This window comes from Cheilinus undulatus, linkage group 18, assembly GCF_018320785.1.
Source record: "Cheilinus undulatus linkage group 18, ASM1832078v1, whole genome shotgun sequence".
Classification (NCBI taxonomy): domain Eukaryota; kingdom Metazoa; phylum Chordata; class Actinopteri; order Labriformes; family Labridae; genus Cheilinus; species Cheilinus undulatus.
The window spans coordinates 7,441,012-7,460,216 of NC_054882.1; the positions used below are offsets into that span (position 1 = coordinate 7,441,012).

Below are 19,205 nucleotides of genomic sequence, written 5' to 3' on the forward strand. Positions count from 1 at the left end.
GCATTATCGAGCAGCCCTAATTCAGGCTCATTGGTGGCAGTGAAACAGGGGCTTGCAAACACAAAACATAACAGCAATATTTTTTAGACAGTACAAGGTTGCTTGCAGTAAGTAATAGTGGAGGTTGAAGTTGTAGCAACGACAACATGTTTTTCCATATTTTACCTCTAAATTCCACATACTCCATGTCCACATTGTTTTTGTGGGTTTTGTTCCAACCAATGGCGTGAATGCTCACCCACTAGTCCATCTCTGTTTTTTGCTTCTACCATGATTGAGTACAATAGGAAGTCCAAACATTTAGGATTTCTAGAAAGGAAGTGCAGCATCCAATAAAATCCTGTGGTGTTCCCCCACAAAAATTAACTTCTGAGAGTTGTGCCACAGGATGGGACGTAATGTTTATACAGTAGTGTGATTTACAGTCTTGAGTCTACAACACTTAAAGTTATTCCAGAGCTGCTTTCAAAATAATGTGATGTTTAAAAAAAATTTAAACTAAGGTACTTTTACAAACTGTAAGTGCAATGGTACTATTGTAAACTTAGAGGCCCTCTTGCATGCATTTCTTGTAAACCTTTAACTACTATTTAATACAAAAAACCTGCAGCCTTTATGCAATTGCAATTGCAATAGCAATAAGATTAATTGTGCAGGACTTGAAGTAGTATGTGGAATTTGAGGTTTACACAGGGAAATTGGATGTAATGGTAAAAAGGACTAGGGCTGGGAAATTAGTCACAAATTAGATTAAATCGCAATATGGCCTGCTGCGATTTGCAAATCGCAGAATCTGCTATAATTCTTTAACCAGAAATTTGTGTCAAAATACCGCTTAATCTCTTTTTGCAGCAGAGGTTATGAATCAGATATGCAGTCATCCACAGACTTTTTTTTAAATAGTCCACAAAAATCCTACTTTTTTGTATGTTTCTCTTACTAAATTTAAGAATGACATAAAAATTATAACTCTCTTCAATACATCAGTTCCTATCCAATTTGCAATACTAGTCACAATAATCACAATTAGACATTTTTCAAAATCGTTTAGCCCTAGTTTTATCTAATATTGTACTGGTTATAATTTATAGCTTGTGTTTGATGGTTAAAAAAACGTAATATATGGGACGTAAGAAATAATCACATATCAAATTGCAATTGCAATACTGGGGGAAAAAAATTGCAATTAGAATACTTTCCTAAATGGTTTATGAAAGACACATCCAACTTTCGGGTAAAAAAAAAACAGGTATTAAAAGTAGAGCTCAAACATTGGAGTTTCTGTCAGTTTCAAACCAGCAACTTCTTATTTCTGATTTAGAGTCCAGTTTTTACAACGTTTTATAGTATATAATATGACAATGTAACTAAGTATTGCTGCACTATTACTCTATTTGCAATCTCAATTGCAAATGCAGTGTCAGGCTGCAGAATTACATGGCATAAAGACTGCAGTTGTTTTTGTACTAAGCAGTACTTAAAGGGTACAAAACTGCCTGCAGGAAGGACTTTGTGTCTACCACTACTTCACTTTTAGAATTTTAAGAAAAGCTTTTATTTTTTGGAAATATTGAGTTATGTTGAAAACAGTACTGGAAAAACTTGCAGTTTTGTATTTTTATACACTCAATATTTGTATGTTTTGAGTTAAGAAAAAAAAAAAACTTTGATTTTTCTCTGCATTTTCATTGATAACCAAGACCATTGACTTGTGATACAGTTTACGTATTATATTGTTATGGCAACTGCAAAACTGATAGCTTAGTATAATCGCAATCCCAGGTTTTTACCAAATCATGCAGCATTAAAATTAAACAAACACAGAAAATTTTAAAAATGAAATCCCCTTTATTGAGGTAACTTTTTAAACCCCAAGACAAAAATGCAAGTAACTGTGAAAAAAGAATACTTCGTTCACCTGTAGGAGATGTTGAAACCAGTCAGGTTGTATGCAGCATCACTGAAAAAGTGCAGCAGGGCGTAGCCGGACTGAGACACCACCTCAGGAACCGTCTCATTCCCATAGCGCTCTGGAACAATCAAACCACTGCAACAAGAACAAAATCTTATTCCAGTGTTGTATTTTTACATCTTCTCTAGCACATTTCTGAAGCTGTCCTTGGATGCAAAAGGATGTCGTAATGGTTTGTAAATCTTAAGTGAGATTTTACGACAGCTATTAAATCATCTTATCAGTTTCTATGCCCACAAAATCAAATTTTAGATCATGCTTCAGATCTGAGGCTTTAAGAGGAATATTCGTCATGATTTTGATTAAGCTTTGGAAGAGTGAGGCATAAAATCCTTCTGGAAGTGTAGACTTGCCTAAAAGCAGCAAGCAGCGGGGCGTAGATGGAGTCTCCGTCGTACACATAAAGATGGTCCCAGCTGCACTCAGTGGCAAAGTGGTTGAACCGTAATCGGAGTATTGTGTTTGGCCTGGAAAAACACACAAGAACCAATATTATACTTTAAAACTCACAATTCACATCCTTTCACAACAATATCTAAGTCAACATGTGTTATTATTTTATCTATATGAGACTGCAGATTACATGGTGTGCTAATATTAGGAACTATGTGTTTTTAAACTCAGACAACATCATTGATTTAGCTCTCTTGTTTATGTTTAACAGCTTCAAGCATCCAAAGTTATTATCTAACTGTTCCAGTCAAGCATTGCAGTACTTTTTAAACAGCAGTCCATCATTTAGACAGAAACAAACGAGCCCAGAGAACACATGCTGCATATTTCTATGCTCAACTCAAACTGATGCTCCCTTTGCAACAACTGATTTTGTGAAAAAACATAAAGCAACATTAACTTCCCTCCAGAGAGAGCAGCTTAAAACGGTCTTACACAAAGATTAAGAAGAATTCAAACAGTTGTGCATTGTTGTTTGAAGTTTAACAAATGAGACGGCTGTTTCACCCTGCAGATTAAAAGTCAAACTCAAAGATGGCTTCTCACTTTAATGCCAATTAATTTTTCCAAAAATAGCATTGCTCTTATTTTAAGGTCGTTTTTTTTCCTTTAACTCTCACCAGACAAGGACAAAGGTTTGAAAAGTTATTGTTTAAGCTGAAGGGGCTGAGAGGAAAATGCAACACCCTGCAAGAGAGGAATAAATGGGATTTTAAGAGCGTAAAAGCTGAATGATTAACAGCGGTTTGTTTACATCTAAATCAACAGCCCTGAAACACTGGTGTGGTTTCAGACACATGGAGGTTTGATGTCTTTGACCATATTAAGAGGTAGTTCGAGACATATGTGACCACATTCTTCAGCAGAACTGGCGTGATTTTTAAAATGTTGATAGACGATTACAACCTCAATACCAAAAAAGTTGGGGCACTGTGTAAAATGTAAATAGAAACATAATGCAACCATCTGCAAATAGCATAAACCTATTCTTTATTCACAATAGAACATAAACAACATATCTGATGTTCAAACTGAGACATTTCATGAATTTTGAATTTTATGGCAGCAAAACATCTAAAAAAATAGTGACAAGGCAAGAAAAGGCTGGAAAAGTAAGTGGCGGTAATTGAAACAGCTGGAGGATCATTTTGCACCTAACTGAATGTGATGGTAGCATGACTGGGTATAAAAAGAGCATTTTAGAGAGGCTGAGTCTCTCAGAAGTAAGGATGGGCAGAGGTTTACCAATCTGCAGAAAACTGCAGCCAACACTTTGAGAAACAAGTTCAGAAAATTGTTCCTCAGTATAAAATTGTGAAGACTCTGAATATCCTACAATCTACAGTCAATAATATCAGAGAATCTGATGAAACCTCTGTGCACAACTGACAAGGCTGAAGCTCAATACAGTATGTTCATGACCTTTTGGCCCTTAGGAGGCCCCTCATTAAAAACAGGCATGATGCCGTACTGAAAATGACTGTATGGGCTCATGAACACTTCCAGAAACCATTGTCCGTCAACACAGTTCACTGTGCAATCCACAAACGCCAGTTAGAGCTGTATCATGCAAAGAAGACGCCATATGTGAGCAAAATCCAGAAACACCACTGTCTTCCTTGGACCAAAGCTCATTTAAATGAACTGAGGCAGAATGGAAAACTGTTCTGTGGTCGGAATTGGGGTCATATTATTAAAATAAAGGCTTAAACTTTCAAGTACAAGAGTTTCATTTTGAAAACAGGCAGGAAAACACAATACTTTATGTTGCTTCAATAAATAGTAATGGATATTTAGGTTTTAACCCTCTGAGCCCAAAGCTATTTTTCAACCATTTTGTCTCTCCTTGACCTTTTGTCTTAAAAAAAACTTGTAAAACATCAGCCTTGTGGTGCACAGTCAAGCTCTACATGTCCTTTTTTTGGGGACAATCTTGGCTTTAAGAATATGTGGGCTGCAGTAATGAAGTAATAAATTGGAATTTTAAAAAAAAGTTATGGGACTATCAAGGCAAAAGAAAAACTAAACGCAAATTAAAACTCAAAGATTTGTATGAATGACACAGTAAGCAAGTAAACAATAATGACTAAGACTTTTTTTATTTTTTGCACAGACTTGTTCCCCTGTTTTTGGGGGGCTAACAAGTTAAAAAATAATCATTCTGTGACAAAAAAGTCTTCAAAATATTTACATATTTGCAAAAAACAGACCATGCCCTGTTTTATAATGGTTGATTATGAGCCATTATTCAAAGCAGTTCCTGTCTGCAGTGACACAAAGGGACACATCACAGGCTTTCTGTTTCTTTTTCCTCTCTATTATGAGCCACTCAGGTCCTCTTCTTCAGTTTTAAAGTGTACTGTTTGGCAAACCATGACGTGACGACGGAACAGCCTGCCATCGGTTGTCACAGCCCATGTGACATCTGTTTTGGGGATGCAGCATGGTGGCTAATGCCAAGCTAGCAGAAGAAACAATTGAAAATGAATTTTTAAGCAAGTTACTAAGTTACTGGTATGGATTTATTCTTTAAAGACACTGAAAAGCCAACCAAGTTCCACGCTTGCTAGAAAAGCTACCATAAGGGCTACAAAGGCGTGGATAGCGTCATTAGAATGGTGAAACAGAGGGCGTACAGGGGGTAAAAGAGTGACTATGACTTATGGTTCAAAAGTTATATAACTTTTAATGGACCCTGCCTCTTCTTGTTGTATATCACAACATGAGTCTTAGAGGGTTAAATAAAAGGCAATAATTGCTTCAATTGACTCTACATGGGCCCATGCATGACTCAACGCCCTAGTAAGCTAACCCTTTCCCCCTTTATGAGCTGCCTTGACCACATCTAACACCAAACATTAACAAGTAGGGGTGTGACGAGATCTCGCGAGATCAAAATGCCACGAAATTTCTCGCTGCGGAAAAATCAATCTCGCAAGATCAATATTGTGCGGACAGAAGGAGCAGCAGCTCTCCTTACAGAAAAAAATACCAAACTGGAAATTATAAAAGATCACAAAGATGCCATGGAGACTTTAAAACTGTTCGTGATTGAGCTAATGAAGAAACGGAGCTGATCCATGACCCATTAAGATCCCCGCTCCAACCCCCACCCCCTCCGCGTGCGCTACGTGGATGATCATTACAGTCCGAGTTGATGAGATTCTGCTGCTTGTAACCTGTGCAGTGTATATCTAGCTCGTGTATGCGCGCAGACTCACTTTTAGTGTCACTATTTGTGACTTTGTAACTTTGAAACAGTCGCTGCTTCCTCATGTCTCCTTCTCGTCTCACCGTCTGTCAGTCACACATCCACCAGCTGTTGGCTGTGCGTATAATCAGTCAGAAGCTTATAGCGTGACTGCAGCGGTAAACTTAGCAAAAAAAACTCTGTTTGAGCGCCATAGAGTCCACTGTTAGCTCCAAAAAAAATGAAGTTTTAGCCCCAGTTAAACGCGCCATGCTTGCTGTCGGACAGAGCAGAGACACACACACACTTACTCACCAATGCACACACATTAACACATGCTCATCTATGTGTGTGGTGTCCAACACTGTTACAGCTCATATGAGAAAAAAGACCACAAAACTATAAAATAGTCTATTTCTTTAATAACAGCAAATGTGTTATTGACAGAAATATTTCTTTTGATTGTTTTAAATATGGATGTCCTTAAAGAGGATGAGAAATAGTTTGATTTTACTGATGCAGCTCTTTAGATTTAGGCCTGTTGAAAATAGTGCTTAAAATACTTTCAAAATAATCTAAAAGCTTTTATTATATATAATTAAATATTATATAAAAATAGTTACTGTAATTGTAGTGACGAGAGCATAGTGTAGTAAATTAATGATTCTGTAGGCTGTTAAAATGAAAGGTTTGATTTGAAGGGCATGAAAATGTACAGTTTGAATCAAAGGTAGACAAGACATACTGTTTGGAAGCGTTGATAGCCTACTCAGTACTTAGTTCAAACCTTTTTGAATAGACCTGAATGCATTGCAATTATGACTTTCAGTTGTTTAAAGGACATATTTTCCACCCATGTTTTTTTTTTTCCAAATTCAAAAAAAGTGTAAAATCTCATCTCGTCTCGTGGACCTAAATCTCCTCGTTTCGTCTCGTCTCCTGAGATAAGTGTCTCGTCCCACCCCTATTAACAAGCTCACATGTTTTGCATGTTACTCTGAATGTTTTGCTGTTATTAAAGGTTTTACAATTTTCCAAGTGTTTGCAGGCATAAATGTTCCATTATGGGTCCCTGTTCCTCAAAAATACAGAGCATATAGAACCAGAATTAATCTAAATATGTTTGTACTGTCCTCACAAAATGTGTTAATTTATATTGACTGACAGAGTTTTAGGTGCTTCGACATGTTTCGACTGCTGGATTTCTGAGGTCTTCCGCAGAGGAATCACATGATGTGTCTGTAACATATCGACTTAAAATGATTGGTTTTGTCATTTCTGGATCAAGAACAACCGTATCAGCTTGAAGCTCTCAAAGGTAGATCCACCTGATGACAGGCATGGAATCTGGACAATTCATCTGCTTTTCAAGGTTAGACTTATCCAAGATAGAAAATTGGAAAGCAGCTCCCTTCAAGACAATATTTAATCAGTCAGCTGACTTTATCGTTTATTTTCTGTTGACTTCTTTTAATTACACAACAAAATACCTAGATATCAGAAAGTTTCCAATATTTTTGTGCAATTTGGACAGGGCGATTGGATTTTTTTTTTACATGCTTTCATAATTTAAAATGAGGAATTACTAAATAATGGGTTCCTGGGACTTACATTTTCATTGCCATGCTATCAAAGTGTGACAGAAGTTTAAAAATCTGGCACTGTGACAACCCTTCTTGTGATCAGATCATCCTGGATGGACGTCAGTATCAACTCTAAACAACAGAAAACATTCCCCACCTTAAAGTAGATTTAATAGCATTTCTGGTGGCAAACGTGTCTTTTAAATTGCATTAGAGTTCAGAAATAAAACCATATTTTGCTGGGAAACTGTTTTGTTTTAAACAGAATTCAAAATGTAATAAATAAATGTCTAAAGCTTCTTGTTCTTACAGCAGACAGAGAGCAGAAGGAAACAAACTTATTTACTGGTAGTCATTTTTCTATGATGAAATTCATGAGTCTTCAGGCTTCGTCTTGTCTTAACTTTGTTATCATCCCAAAATGAAGTTATTTGAAGGGGATGGAGGGGGAACAGAAAGGCCTTTTATCGGTTCTACAACTAAACCACAAGATTTGCAGGAAATGATCTACAAAAGTCACATTTTCTTAATGTTTTCATTTATTAGAGTGAAGTGCCAACTTTTTTTCTCTATTAGCAGACTAATAAAGTGAGCAGCGACAGCCCCAAGGTTCAATTATAAAAGAAGGCTTGTGACTAGAGAACCAGGAGTCAAATCTACATGGACGTTACAAATAAATGTCCTCCTCTGAACCAGCAGCCACCATCCCTATGGGCACGGCAGCCAATTTTTTTAAAATCATTTCCCGCCCGTCAGAAGGTTTGGCCTCTGCAGAAGGATTCAAAATGAATATACGCCCAAGCCTATGAATCCTCCTTTAAGTCTTCTTGTCACTTTGATGCACACACTGTACGTATCACTGTATTAACCTCTAGCTAAGAACACATCGAGGTCTCAAGACAGCGCATAAAAGTGCCATTAACATGTAATGAAAGTAGTAGATGAATGGTTATCCCGGTGATTACTGTAGCCGTTCAGGAAAAAGGAAAGTCAGAAGGTCAAAACCCTGTATCATCGGCACTTCCTGTCAAAGAGAAACACGAGTCTGACCTCCTGAGCCCCGACCAAGTCGCTTGTGGTTAATCCCCCTGAATGAGAGTGTTGGCTAAATGCCTGAAATGCAAATGTAATCAAAGAGGTCATGGTTGGGATGAGCTGACGGCCTCAGAAACGAGGAATCACGGCTGTGAATCGATCCTCCGTGGCCTGGTTATGCTGACTAAAACAACAGAGGAGGAGTATTGGATTTCTAGCAGTTACTTAGACATTCATCTTCATCCATCATCTTCTAGATACTGTAAATTCCTCTGGATCTCAGCGAAGCAGATATGACCATCATTATGTGCATGCTTTGAATATTGAGCTGCAACCTCTGTTTTTATAATCCATCCATCATCTGTCTCAGGGTCTAGAAGTCCTTGCATGGCCTTTTTCTTCATGCTGAAGCTGACTGAATCAGTGAGAGTCGATGAGAGAGGGTTGTCTGAGGCCTTGTCTACACATTGGTGGGTATTTTTGAATGCAGAGATTTCTCTGTGTTTTGACCATCATGATTTAACATTTATATTATAAACTAGTGCACGAAAGAGAGATTAATCACGAAACCTTCCTTGTCATCACCATCGTTGTGTTGCAGCACCTTTCAAGGCACATTTAAGAACAAAAAAGCTTCACTAGCTCAGTCTTGTTATAATGATGACAGCCGTTAGATTAATTTATTGTCCACATACAACACATATTGGCCTTGATTTTCTCATGTGTAATGCCTAGAAAAAGTATTCACCCCTTCAGATGTTTTACCCTTTAAGTGATTTCATAAATAAATCATGGTCAACATAATTTGGCTTTTTTGACTCCCCAAAAATACATAAAACCTCCTTGGTGTCAAAGTACAAACAGATTTCTACAAAAAAATCTCTAGATTAAATAAAAAATGTGTGATGTTAAATAAGTGACTGCATTAATATACAACCCCTTCAACTTGGAATTTACCCTTGTAGGACTAATAAAGGAATATCCTATCTTTATCTTATCTTCAAGTCAGTGTTTAGTAGATGCTGGAAAATAAATATCCTCCAGGATTTTCCTTTATTTGCTGTATTCATTGTACCCCCCTACCTTTGCAAGCCTTTCAGGGCCGGCTACTGAGAAGCATCCCCACAGCATGATGCTACCACCACGGCACTTCACAGTGGGGATGGCTCTTGTCTGATGGCCGTAAAGTACCATTTTGACCAAAGAACTTTCTTTCACTTGACCATGGAGTCTCCCACATGCCCTTTGGCTAGTACAGATTTAATCTGAGTTTTCTTCAACAGTGTTGTTTTCTTTGCCATTCTTCTATAAAGCTTTGACTGGTGAAGAACCTGGGCAACAGTTGTAAGCAGGGTCCCTCCATCTCAGCTGCTGAAGCTTGTAACTGCTTCAGAGTAGTCATAGGTGTCCTCATGGCCTCTTTCACTATTCCACTTCTTGATGATGGATTTAACTGAACTCTGGGGGATGTTCAGTGCCTTGGAAATCCATCCCCTGACTAATACTTCTCAAAAACAATTTCCCCAAATTGCTTGGAGCGTTCTTTTGTCTTCATGGTGTAATGGTATCCAGGAATACGGATTAACCAGTGACTGGAACTTCCAGACACAGGTGTTTATACTACAATAACTGAGACACACTCAATGCACTCCAGGGATCCCTATTTCACGATCACTTTTTTAACATAACATATTTTTATTTAATTAACATTACTTTGTAGAAATTTGTTTTCACTTTGACATTAAAGAGGCTGTTGAATTTTTTTTTTTTTTGTAAAAAAGCCAAATTATATTGACTATGATTAACTTATGAATCAACAAAAGGGTAAAACATCCAAGGGGGTGAATACATTTTTAGGCACTGTATCAGCCCATAAAGTGCCTTTAAACATTAAATCTTTTCTAATATTCATAGCATGAATATAAATATTCCTCTTAACCTCCTGAGACCCTGCATGCACATATGAGGACATAACATTCTGGCTTTCCGACAACATTGTAGTAATTTCTACCTTTAGAATTTTGAGAAAACTGTCTGTACTGTCCATTGAAGTTTAAGTTATTTATTTAAAATACTGGGAGAATATGCTATCAAATTGTCAGGAATTTTCATTGATAAATTTGGAATATATCTTGGAAATTTTCCAGAATTTTCATGGAAAAATGTATATTTTTGAGAGCTTCATTGGAAGTGTTTTGTGTTGAAATTTTTGAGTATTTGCGTGAAAATGTTTTATTTGTTTTTGGATGTTTGGGATCGCTATATTTATTTCCATTCATTTTGTTTGATTATATATAATGTACTTGTAATTTTGGGGAATTTTTTGGGCTGTTTCATTCAACTTATTCAGGGAAACTTCTCTTGGAGATATTTAGGTATGCTCATGGAAACTTGGGACATTTATTTTTTAATCTTGGGAATTTTCCATAATATTTCATGGAATCTTGAGGAATATCATAGTACGTTTTGGGGAATTTGCTTTGAGAATTTTTTCAGGGATGTAAACATTAAAATGTAAGCTTTATGATGAAGTTTCATTGAAAAATTAGAGGATTATTTAAAGAAATTGAGGGGTGTTTTTATGGGAAAATTTACAAAGGCTGAGCTTTTAAACTTATGAGGTCCAAATTATTCCAATTAAGTGGGAGAAAATAAAAATGCATTCCAAACAAAAGCTCAGGTCTCAGGAGGTTAAACAATTATTTACTCAAAATGTATTCAAAACAAGACTTCTGTTTTCCATTTCACATTTATCTGCTTTTAACGTGCTGCAACCAGCGGTCTGCGATGTGACGAACTGAAATGCAGGCAACATCACCAGATGTGGTGATTCTAGCGACAATGTCTAACGGCAGACTGCTGCAGGTGATATTCTAAAATCACCTCGTCGAATCTTTGGTCTAAACAGGGCTTTTCACATAAACACAGCTGCTCTCCCTTGATGGTAATAAAGAGACACAACAGCCTACAGAGGTCACTGTTGCTTTACACATCACTCTGAAGGCACAAATGAGACCCAGATTAGGTTGATGGGACCGCTTGTGGCCACTGCAGAGGACTGAGGGGAGAATTTTTGCACGTGACAGATATCATTGGTGTCTGTGAGTGAGAGGCTTCACCTGCAAAGACTTCTGTTGACATGGCATGCTCTTATACATATTCATGTGGACAAAGATGTAAATGCGAAACTAGACGTCCTGTCGTACTATTTCTCTCCTGATGTCGGATCTGCTCTCTACTTACTGTCCCTCGATCAGCCAGGTGCACTTTGTCTTGTACTTGTAGTTTCCTGGACCATCAGTCAGAAAACCAGAGGGCCCCGTCAACCTGGAAGAAAGGAAGAGAACAATGATTTAATGTTGCAATTTTTTACTGAACGAGCTGTATTCCTGGAAACAGTGATCTGAACTTCTTATCTGTCTGTGTGATGTGATGTGATGTGATGTGATGTGATGTGATGTGATGTGATGTAGAGGCTACTAATAACAAAGACCTGATGGCACCACTGAATCCCCCTGCGATCATGGCAGTGATTATTTTATATATTTTATTTATTCAGCCTTTATTTTTTCAGGAGTATTCCCATAAAGAGATAAAATCTCATAGCAAGAGAGTCTTGGCTGAGACAGCAGCAGAACAAAAACCAGACCACAACAAAGAGGAAAGTCACCAGATTATACATTTTCAAACAAACCAGAGGGAAATTTTTAGCTCAGATATGTTCAGCGTGTACATGCAGGAAAGAAGCCACAGGCTGGACTTGAACCCAGGCAGCCAATGTACATGGGGCAATGCCTCCTAAACTAGGGATTTGCACTGCATTTTTAATACTTGCATGTGCTCCCCTTTAAGGCATGGATCTGTGAAAATACTGGTTGAAATATCCAGGTTGTGGTTATATTGTTCTGTAGTGACAGAATCAATGATTACACACAAGCCATTTAGTAAAGGATGAGTCAGCAGAGCGAGAACAGGTAAACACTAACTCCTGACACTTCACTGTGGAGCTCTCCTGCAGCTCCTCTCGGTCCTGGAGTCGACTGAGCAGCAAACAGAACAGCAGAGAATGATTAAACCTCACAACAAATTATTATCCTAGGCTGACAACACGACGGGCAGCCGTTAACACTCTAATAGCACGGTGCGGTGACGCCCGGCCTGATCAATTCTAGCGTGATGACACAGCAGAAGAGAGGAGCTGAGTTACACAGGGGACACTTAGCTGCAGTCAGATTGTATCATTACTGATGTAGGTCTCAAGGTGCAATGACTCTGCTGCTAACACGCCCAGTCACTGTTTCAAAACAGCCTCTCAGTCTCACTGACAGACTGTTAAAAAGAACTGCAGAGATTTACTGCTCTGCTGAAACAGGAGGAGGTTTAAAGTTCCCTGAACAGCCAGGAGAAAAAAAACCTGGAGGAGAGAAACTGTTTTAGCAAGGAATATCAGATAAAGCTGTTAAGATACAATCCCCTATTCCAAAAAGTTGGGCCGCTTTGTCAAATGTGAATAAAAACAGAGTATGACAATTTGCAAATTTTGCAAACCCATATTTTCATGAATTTGATGGCTTTCCAGGAGATGAAAAGGAGATGCCATAGGTGTGAAATGGATAACTGTTCTGTGGTCAGCCTTTTTAGAAATGTCTAAATCTTACGTCTATCTTAACTCCTGTATCAAGAAATCACTTATTCAAACTTTCACTTTCAGACTCATCCTTCTCTACCTGGCACAATAAAGGGCTGGAATCTTTTAAAGATTTATACAAAAATAATGTTTTCTATAGTTCTGCTGAGTTGCTGGCTGGATTTCATCTCCCATCCTCCCACCTTTTCAGGTATTTTCAAATTCGGAACTGTGTAAACTCCCTATTCCCAATGTTTCCACAAATGCCTCCAACTCAAATGTGGGAAGAACTTTTACAACTTAATCCCTTTAAAAAAATCACAAATTTCTAGGATTTACAGACATTTATTAATTTCTGATGATACTCTACTACTACTACTACTAGGGTAAGAGGGGCTTGGGAAGATGAACTTGGTCTGACATTTGAGGATGATTGGTGGGATGCTGCCCTCGATACCCTTCACACAAGCTCGATATGTGCACGTCTCACACTCATACAGTTCAAAGTGCTGTCAAGAATTCACTACTCTAAAGCGAGATTGTCTCAAATATATCCTGACGTCACAGATAGCTGTGATAAATGCCACCACTCTCCCTGTAATTTAACCCACGTTTTTTTCTTGTCCCTGTTTGATTAACTTCTGGAAAAATTATTTTGATTCAATGTCAAAAATACTCTCGATCTATGTAAATATTTCTCCCCATACCACTATTTTTGGGGTCCCGGAAAACTATACTCAATTCAGTCACAGACAACTAGAAGTTTTGGCTTTTACTTCCTTGGTAGCAAGACGCCACCTTCTTTTACAATGGAAATCTACTATATCTCCCTCCAGTGTTCAGTGGCTCGGAGGAGGGATGTCTTTTGAAATTGGAAAGAAACAGATACTCTGTCAGAGGTAATGTGAATAATTTTCACAAGAAATGGGACTCTTTCATGGCCTATTTTAATTCTTTAAATCCCTGTTAATCCCATAAAGTCCCCCCCACTCATTCACTCATTCACTCCTTACGTTCCTTCACTTCATTCTTTCTTTTTCCTACTTCTCTGCTGCTTCCCCCTCTAACTTTCCTCTTTTCTATTCAGTTTTATATAGTAGTTTAATTTGTGTGTGTGTGGGTGTGGGTGTGTGTGTGTTCTTTGCAAAAAAATTAAAAACTATTAATGGGAGTACAATTCGGTGCAGTAAGAAATTGTATAGACTTGGATGTTTACATTGTGGATAAGATGTTATTTGACCTTTTACAGAGATTTTTTTTAATATATATATATATATATATATTCTTATACAGGTATATGAAGATGTTAAGATACTGATGTAACTGTTTCAGCAGTTTCTGTGCAAAACTCCCAAATAAACATATTAATGGTAGAAATGGGGTATTATTACAAAATAAAAGGCTCAAACTATTTCAAGTATTTGCATACATATACAGTGCTTAACAAATTTATTAGACCACCCTAACCCTAACCAGTGTAAGGTTTATACCACAGCTGCCCTAAATTAACAAAACTGGTAATTATCAAAATCATTTTTTATGTTTCTGCAATGGTTAATACACCAATATGTAGAAGCTCTTTAACCAAAATGATATTTTTAATGCTAAAATATAATTATTATTGTTATCCATGAATTTTCAGATTTACTGATTTATAAAAAAAATGAAAAATAGTAAAGCACATTATTATTTCTTGATTAATATGTCAAATTAGGTTTTTACTTGCATTCTTGAACAGAAAAATCAGTTTTAGTGATTGAATGTTATGCTTGATTAATTTCTGACTTCCCAGAGAAGCCCAGTGAGCTGGCTCAAATTTGGGTAATTCAGTTTGAAATCCCTCATTCCTGTTCAAAATGATAAAATGTGGAGAGCTCACTGAAAATGAAAGAGTCCGCATTAAAGCGCTTCATGATGCTGGATGGTCTTAGAGACAAATATGACAGGTGGTCTAATAAATATGTTAAGCACTGCATGTTTATTTAAAAAGCTCTTATTGGGACGCTTCCCTAACTGTTAGCTTCCTAGCCTCTGATTGCACTTGTTTAAATGACTTTGTGCTTTCATTTCTGTTTGGTTTTATGTCTTTGACATATTACTGTTCTTTTATATTTTGAGGCATGTTTGACGTATTGTAAATATTTCTAGTTTATCATGCATTCTATTTTTTTATTGCTCAACGTCATTATTAATGAGCACTCGCCCTAAATGATTTTTGGGTCTAAATAAAGATTAAATAAATAAATAAAAAGAAAAGTTTTAAACAGGCTGAATACATAAAATGTACATTTTTTTTTGCTGTTTGTTGGGTTTTTTTAGGCTCTAAATAAAAGATAATGATTGCTTAAATGTAGGATTCACCATGTCTTTGCTAATATCCATGGGCACCTGCATGACTCAAGGCCCCAGAAGGTTTATTGAAATCACTGTCTGTCAACACAATTGGCTGTTCCATTCATAAATTCAAGTGAAAGCTGTTTTAATGCAAAGATGAAGCCATATGTGAACACGATCCTCAAAAGCTGAAGTGTTCCTCTGGTCAAAGCCCTTTTAAAATGGACTGAGGCAAAATGGAAAACTGTTCTGTGGTCAGATGAATCAAAATTTGAAATTTCTCTCAGAAACCACAGACACTGTGTTCTGCAACTAAAGAGGAGAGAGACCATCCAGCCTGTTATCAGCACACATTTCAAAACTCTGCATCTCTGATGGTACAGGGTTGTACAAAAAAAAATGTATTATTACCTCAGTATCGTGATTTGTATTGTATCACATATTGAGTGTTTCCTACATCCCTAATTTGCATGAATAAAAATATTTTTCAGACATTTGAAGTCAAAAGTTTTCCTTTTTTTAAATAAAATATCTAGAAATTCTCCACCTATGCTTTTTCTTCATGGTTTGCCTTGTTGATTCTGGGAAATTCTTCTTAACTCCATGTGGATTAAAATTTAACCAAATGTAGTTTTATGCTTCAATCAGTCCACTTCCAGTGTTTAACAGCACCTCAGAGCAGAACTTGTGTATTTCACAATAACATTTTTATGTGCATCTAAGCAACAGACATGCAAAAACTTCCCTCTTCTGAGAGTTTCAGCCTGCTGCCATAGCTGCAGAAAACAGATCAGCAGTCCCAGCTGTGTGGGCAGGGCGGCTCAACGTCCAAGGCCAAGGGTGTTGTTAAGAGAACTTTTACAGACCAAACATATGACTCTACTCTGCAACAATGCTCTGCTGCTATCTCTGTATGCATGGACTGTGGATCAGCTGACTTGTCTATGAGTCAGTGATTTAGGAAATGATACATATGCCACAAAAAAGATAGAAAATTTGGAGCGAACTGATTGTTTGCATGTGATATTTGTCCATGTTGACCACTTATTACCACAGAAGAGACTGTTTAATGTTAGGCTAAATGTTTGCCCTGTAGGTGTGTTCAGAGCGGTTTTACTCATCCCTTTTCTCATGGCAGGTCTCAGCGGTTAGCTAACAAGTACACTAGCACCGTAATTACAGATGTCTCAGTGCTAATACAGCCCAGTCTGCTGGGACTCTGAGCTCACAGAGAAGCAGAGCTCCCTCTGAAGACCTGAAGCTTCCGAGTCCCGACTCTGTTAAACCCAACACACCTCCGCTCCAAACACAGAAGTCTGCCAGCTCCATGATGGTGCATGACAACTACTACTACAGTGGTACAAATAAAACCTCTAAGACAGACAGAGACATGAGCCAAAAATAATTCATCAACCTAGAGTTCCTGTTTTATATACAGCGGAGCTTAGGAGTAGGTTTAAGGATAAAGGATGCTTTCTTATTTCAGTCAGGAACATTCTCGTCATACATTGTACCATTTTGTTACAAAATGGATATACAGTTTTTATTGGCGGAGAAGGCTCTGCTCAAAAGATGTTCCCTGGGTTAGTCAAGCAGCATGCTTTGACTTTCAAGGGAGTGTTTAGAAACCTCAATATGGATGGACACATTAATGACAATGTGTACTGAGAACTATTAAATTTGTTCAAAGCAATTCATTCATAGTAGCATGAATCTGAATATGAGGATGCAATAAGCTTTGTGCTATAAAGGAGGAGGCTGGGGTGGAGGAGGTTGCCAGCAGCAGTGTGGAGTATCAGCATTAATGCAAGCAGGGATTAGTGAGAAGTACATCATATGTAAATACACCGCCGTGTTGAAGGAAAGAGCTGTGTTAGGTTTACATTTTTAAGTTATACTAAAAATATGATATGATCTTGCGGGCCAGGGGCAACTGTACCACGAGCCGGATTTGGCCCCCGGGCCTTGAGTTTGACACCCCTTTTCTAGAATACAGATTTTATGAATCAGTGTGAATTTGACTCCCAGAGCAGCCAAACTCAGAAAAAAAGTTTCTAGGAAAACTACAGCTGTTTGCGCTTCTGCACAGGCTTCATTCACACGTGCATGTTTTGTTTTGTATAGAGCTACTCTTTAACAACCATGACTTAATCAACAACTATTAGAAAGAGCAAATTTTATTGTTTAATGTGATTTAGGAAACACTATTAAGTGCATTTGGCCTCTGAATTATTTCTTGAACCCCAATATGAGACTGACTTTATCTTCAAGGGTCACCATGAGCTTTTTTTTTTTTTTTACTTTATAGTTCAATGGTTGAGATATTTTTATTCTTAACAATCTAAACATTAATAACATTTGGTTGCTTATGTCAAGATGCCCTTCATTGTATTTCTGACCAAAGTGACCCAACCTGACCCCTGGCTTCCTTTATGTTCTTGCCAAAAACAATGGTGCCATTGTTTGGTGAATCATAGGCAGAGGCATGCTCGAGAATCATCATAGCTATAAAAATAGTTATATGACACTGAAACTCCAGATCCAAAGTTCAACTGGTGCAAGTCTGAAGCCATAAACTTCAGCTTCACAGGGTCACAGTCTAGTAAATGTTTTTGACAGCAGGATCTGCAGGCAAACCTGTGAAAGTTTCCTATTACTACTAAAATGTTAAGTTTTAATATTATCAGTTGACGTCAGCATCTCCTGAGATAAAGAGTAATACAGCAGGGGTCTCCACTTCCCCTTACTGGAGGCATATCTCATACACAGCGTTGTTTAACAACGGCCTCCTCTCATGCAAACAGAGTCTCTGCATCCCAGCCAAGTGGTCTGTAAATGGCAAAGTGGTGCCACATGAGAGCAGAGCAAACACGATTTCTCATTCAAAGGCGACAACAGAGAGACGCCCAGAGAGGAGAGGAGAGAGAGAGAGAGCGTGCTCAGACAGAGTAAATGCTTCAGAGACAAGCTTCTTCCCTCAGATGGACTGAGAGGACTTCTACAAGCTGCTGAAGGGGATTTAAATCAATTATAGAATATAGAACAGTCATTGTTATGTTGTAAAACAGAACAGCTCAGAGTGGTGGTCATAATTTGATCGTTTCATGTGACGTTGCACATAAGTAGACAGAAATTCGCTTTTTGATTTACAGGACGATCTTTATTCCAACCCTCACCTATGGTCATGAACTCTGGGTAATAACCAAAGGAATGAGATCGCAGGTGCAAGCAGTCCAAATGAGATTCCTCAGGAGGATGTCTGGGCTCAGCCTTAGAGAGAGGAGGAGGATCTCGAAGTAGAGCCGCTGCTCCTTCACATCAAAAGGAACCAGTTGAAATGGTTTGGGCATCTGATCAGGATGCCTCTTGGCTGCCTCCCTGTGGAGGTCTTCCGGGCATGTCCAGGAGGAGACCCCTAACCAGACCCAGAACTCGATGGAGGGATTATATATCCCATCTGGCCTGGGAGCGCCTCGGAATCCCTCAGGAGGAGCTGGAAAAAGTTGCTGGGGAGAGGGACATATTGGTCGACTTGCTTCACCTGTTGCCACCACAACCCGACCCCAGATAAGCAGAAGAAGATGGATGGATGATGGATGGATAACTCACCAGTATTCTGGTACTGACTACCTTGGGTTGCACCAGCTGTGGATAAATCAAAACAAAGCCTAGTTTGACCGCAAGTTCTTCTTTACAACAGAGTTTACGCTGAACTAACATTTAAGGTGTTGCACCAGCTGGTAGAATTTAAGCCTACACTGTAACCCCTACTTAAATTGAGTACCTACTTTCTAAGGATGACAAGGAGCTGATGATTTTACCAGCAGTTTGTTGTAATTTGGATGTACAGCTCTACTAGGTAAGATCAACCTTACATTTCTTACAATGGCACAACTTAAGTGTCAACTCAACTTGTTTGAACGTAGGGTTTGGTGTGGACATTAGGCCATAACTTCAGGGAGAATTATTCCATAGCTGGTGCAACAGGCTGCAGGTGTTGAATTATACAGC

General features: G+C 38.1%; 1 protein-coding gene across 2 annotated transcripts in view; it reads right to left on the minus strand.

The window, feature by feature from the left end:
- atrn (attractin) overlaps positions 1 to 19,205 on the minus strand; it is a 270,882-nt gene that overhangs the window by 233,796 nt on the left and 17,881 nt on the right. For both annotated transcript variants that reach the window (XM_041812094.1, XM_041812095.1), the window contains exons 2-4: positions 11,477 to 11,560; positions 2,326 to 2,439; positions 1,919 to 2,047 (exon numbers count right to left, since the gene is read on the minus strand). In XM_041812094.1, the coding sequence (XP_041668028.1) occupies positions 1,919 to 2,047; positions 2,326 to 2,439; positions 11,477 to 11,560 (327 nt within the window). The remainder of the gene's footprint in view (positions 1 to 1,918; positions 2,048 to 2,325; positions 2,440 to 11,476; positions 11,561 to 19,205) is intronic.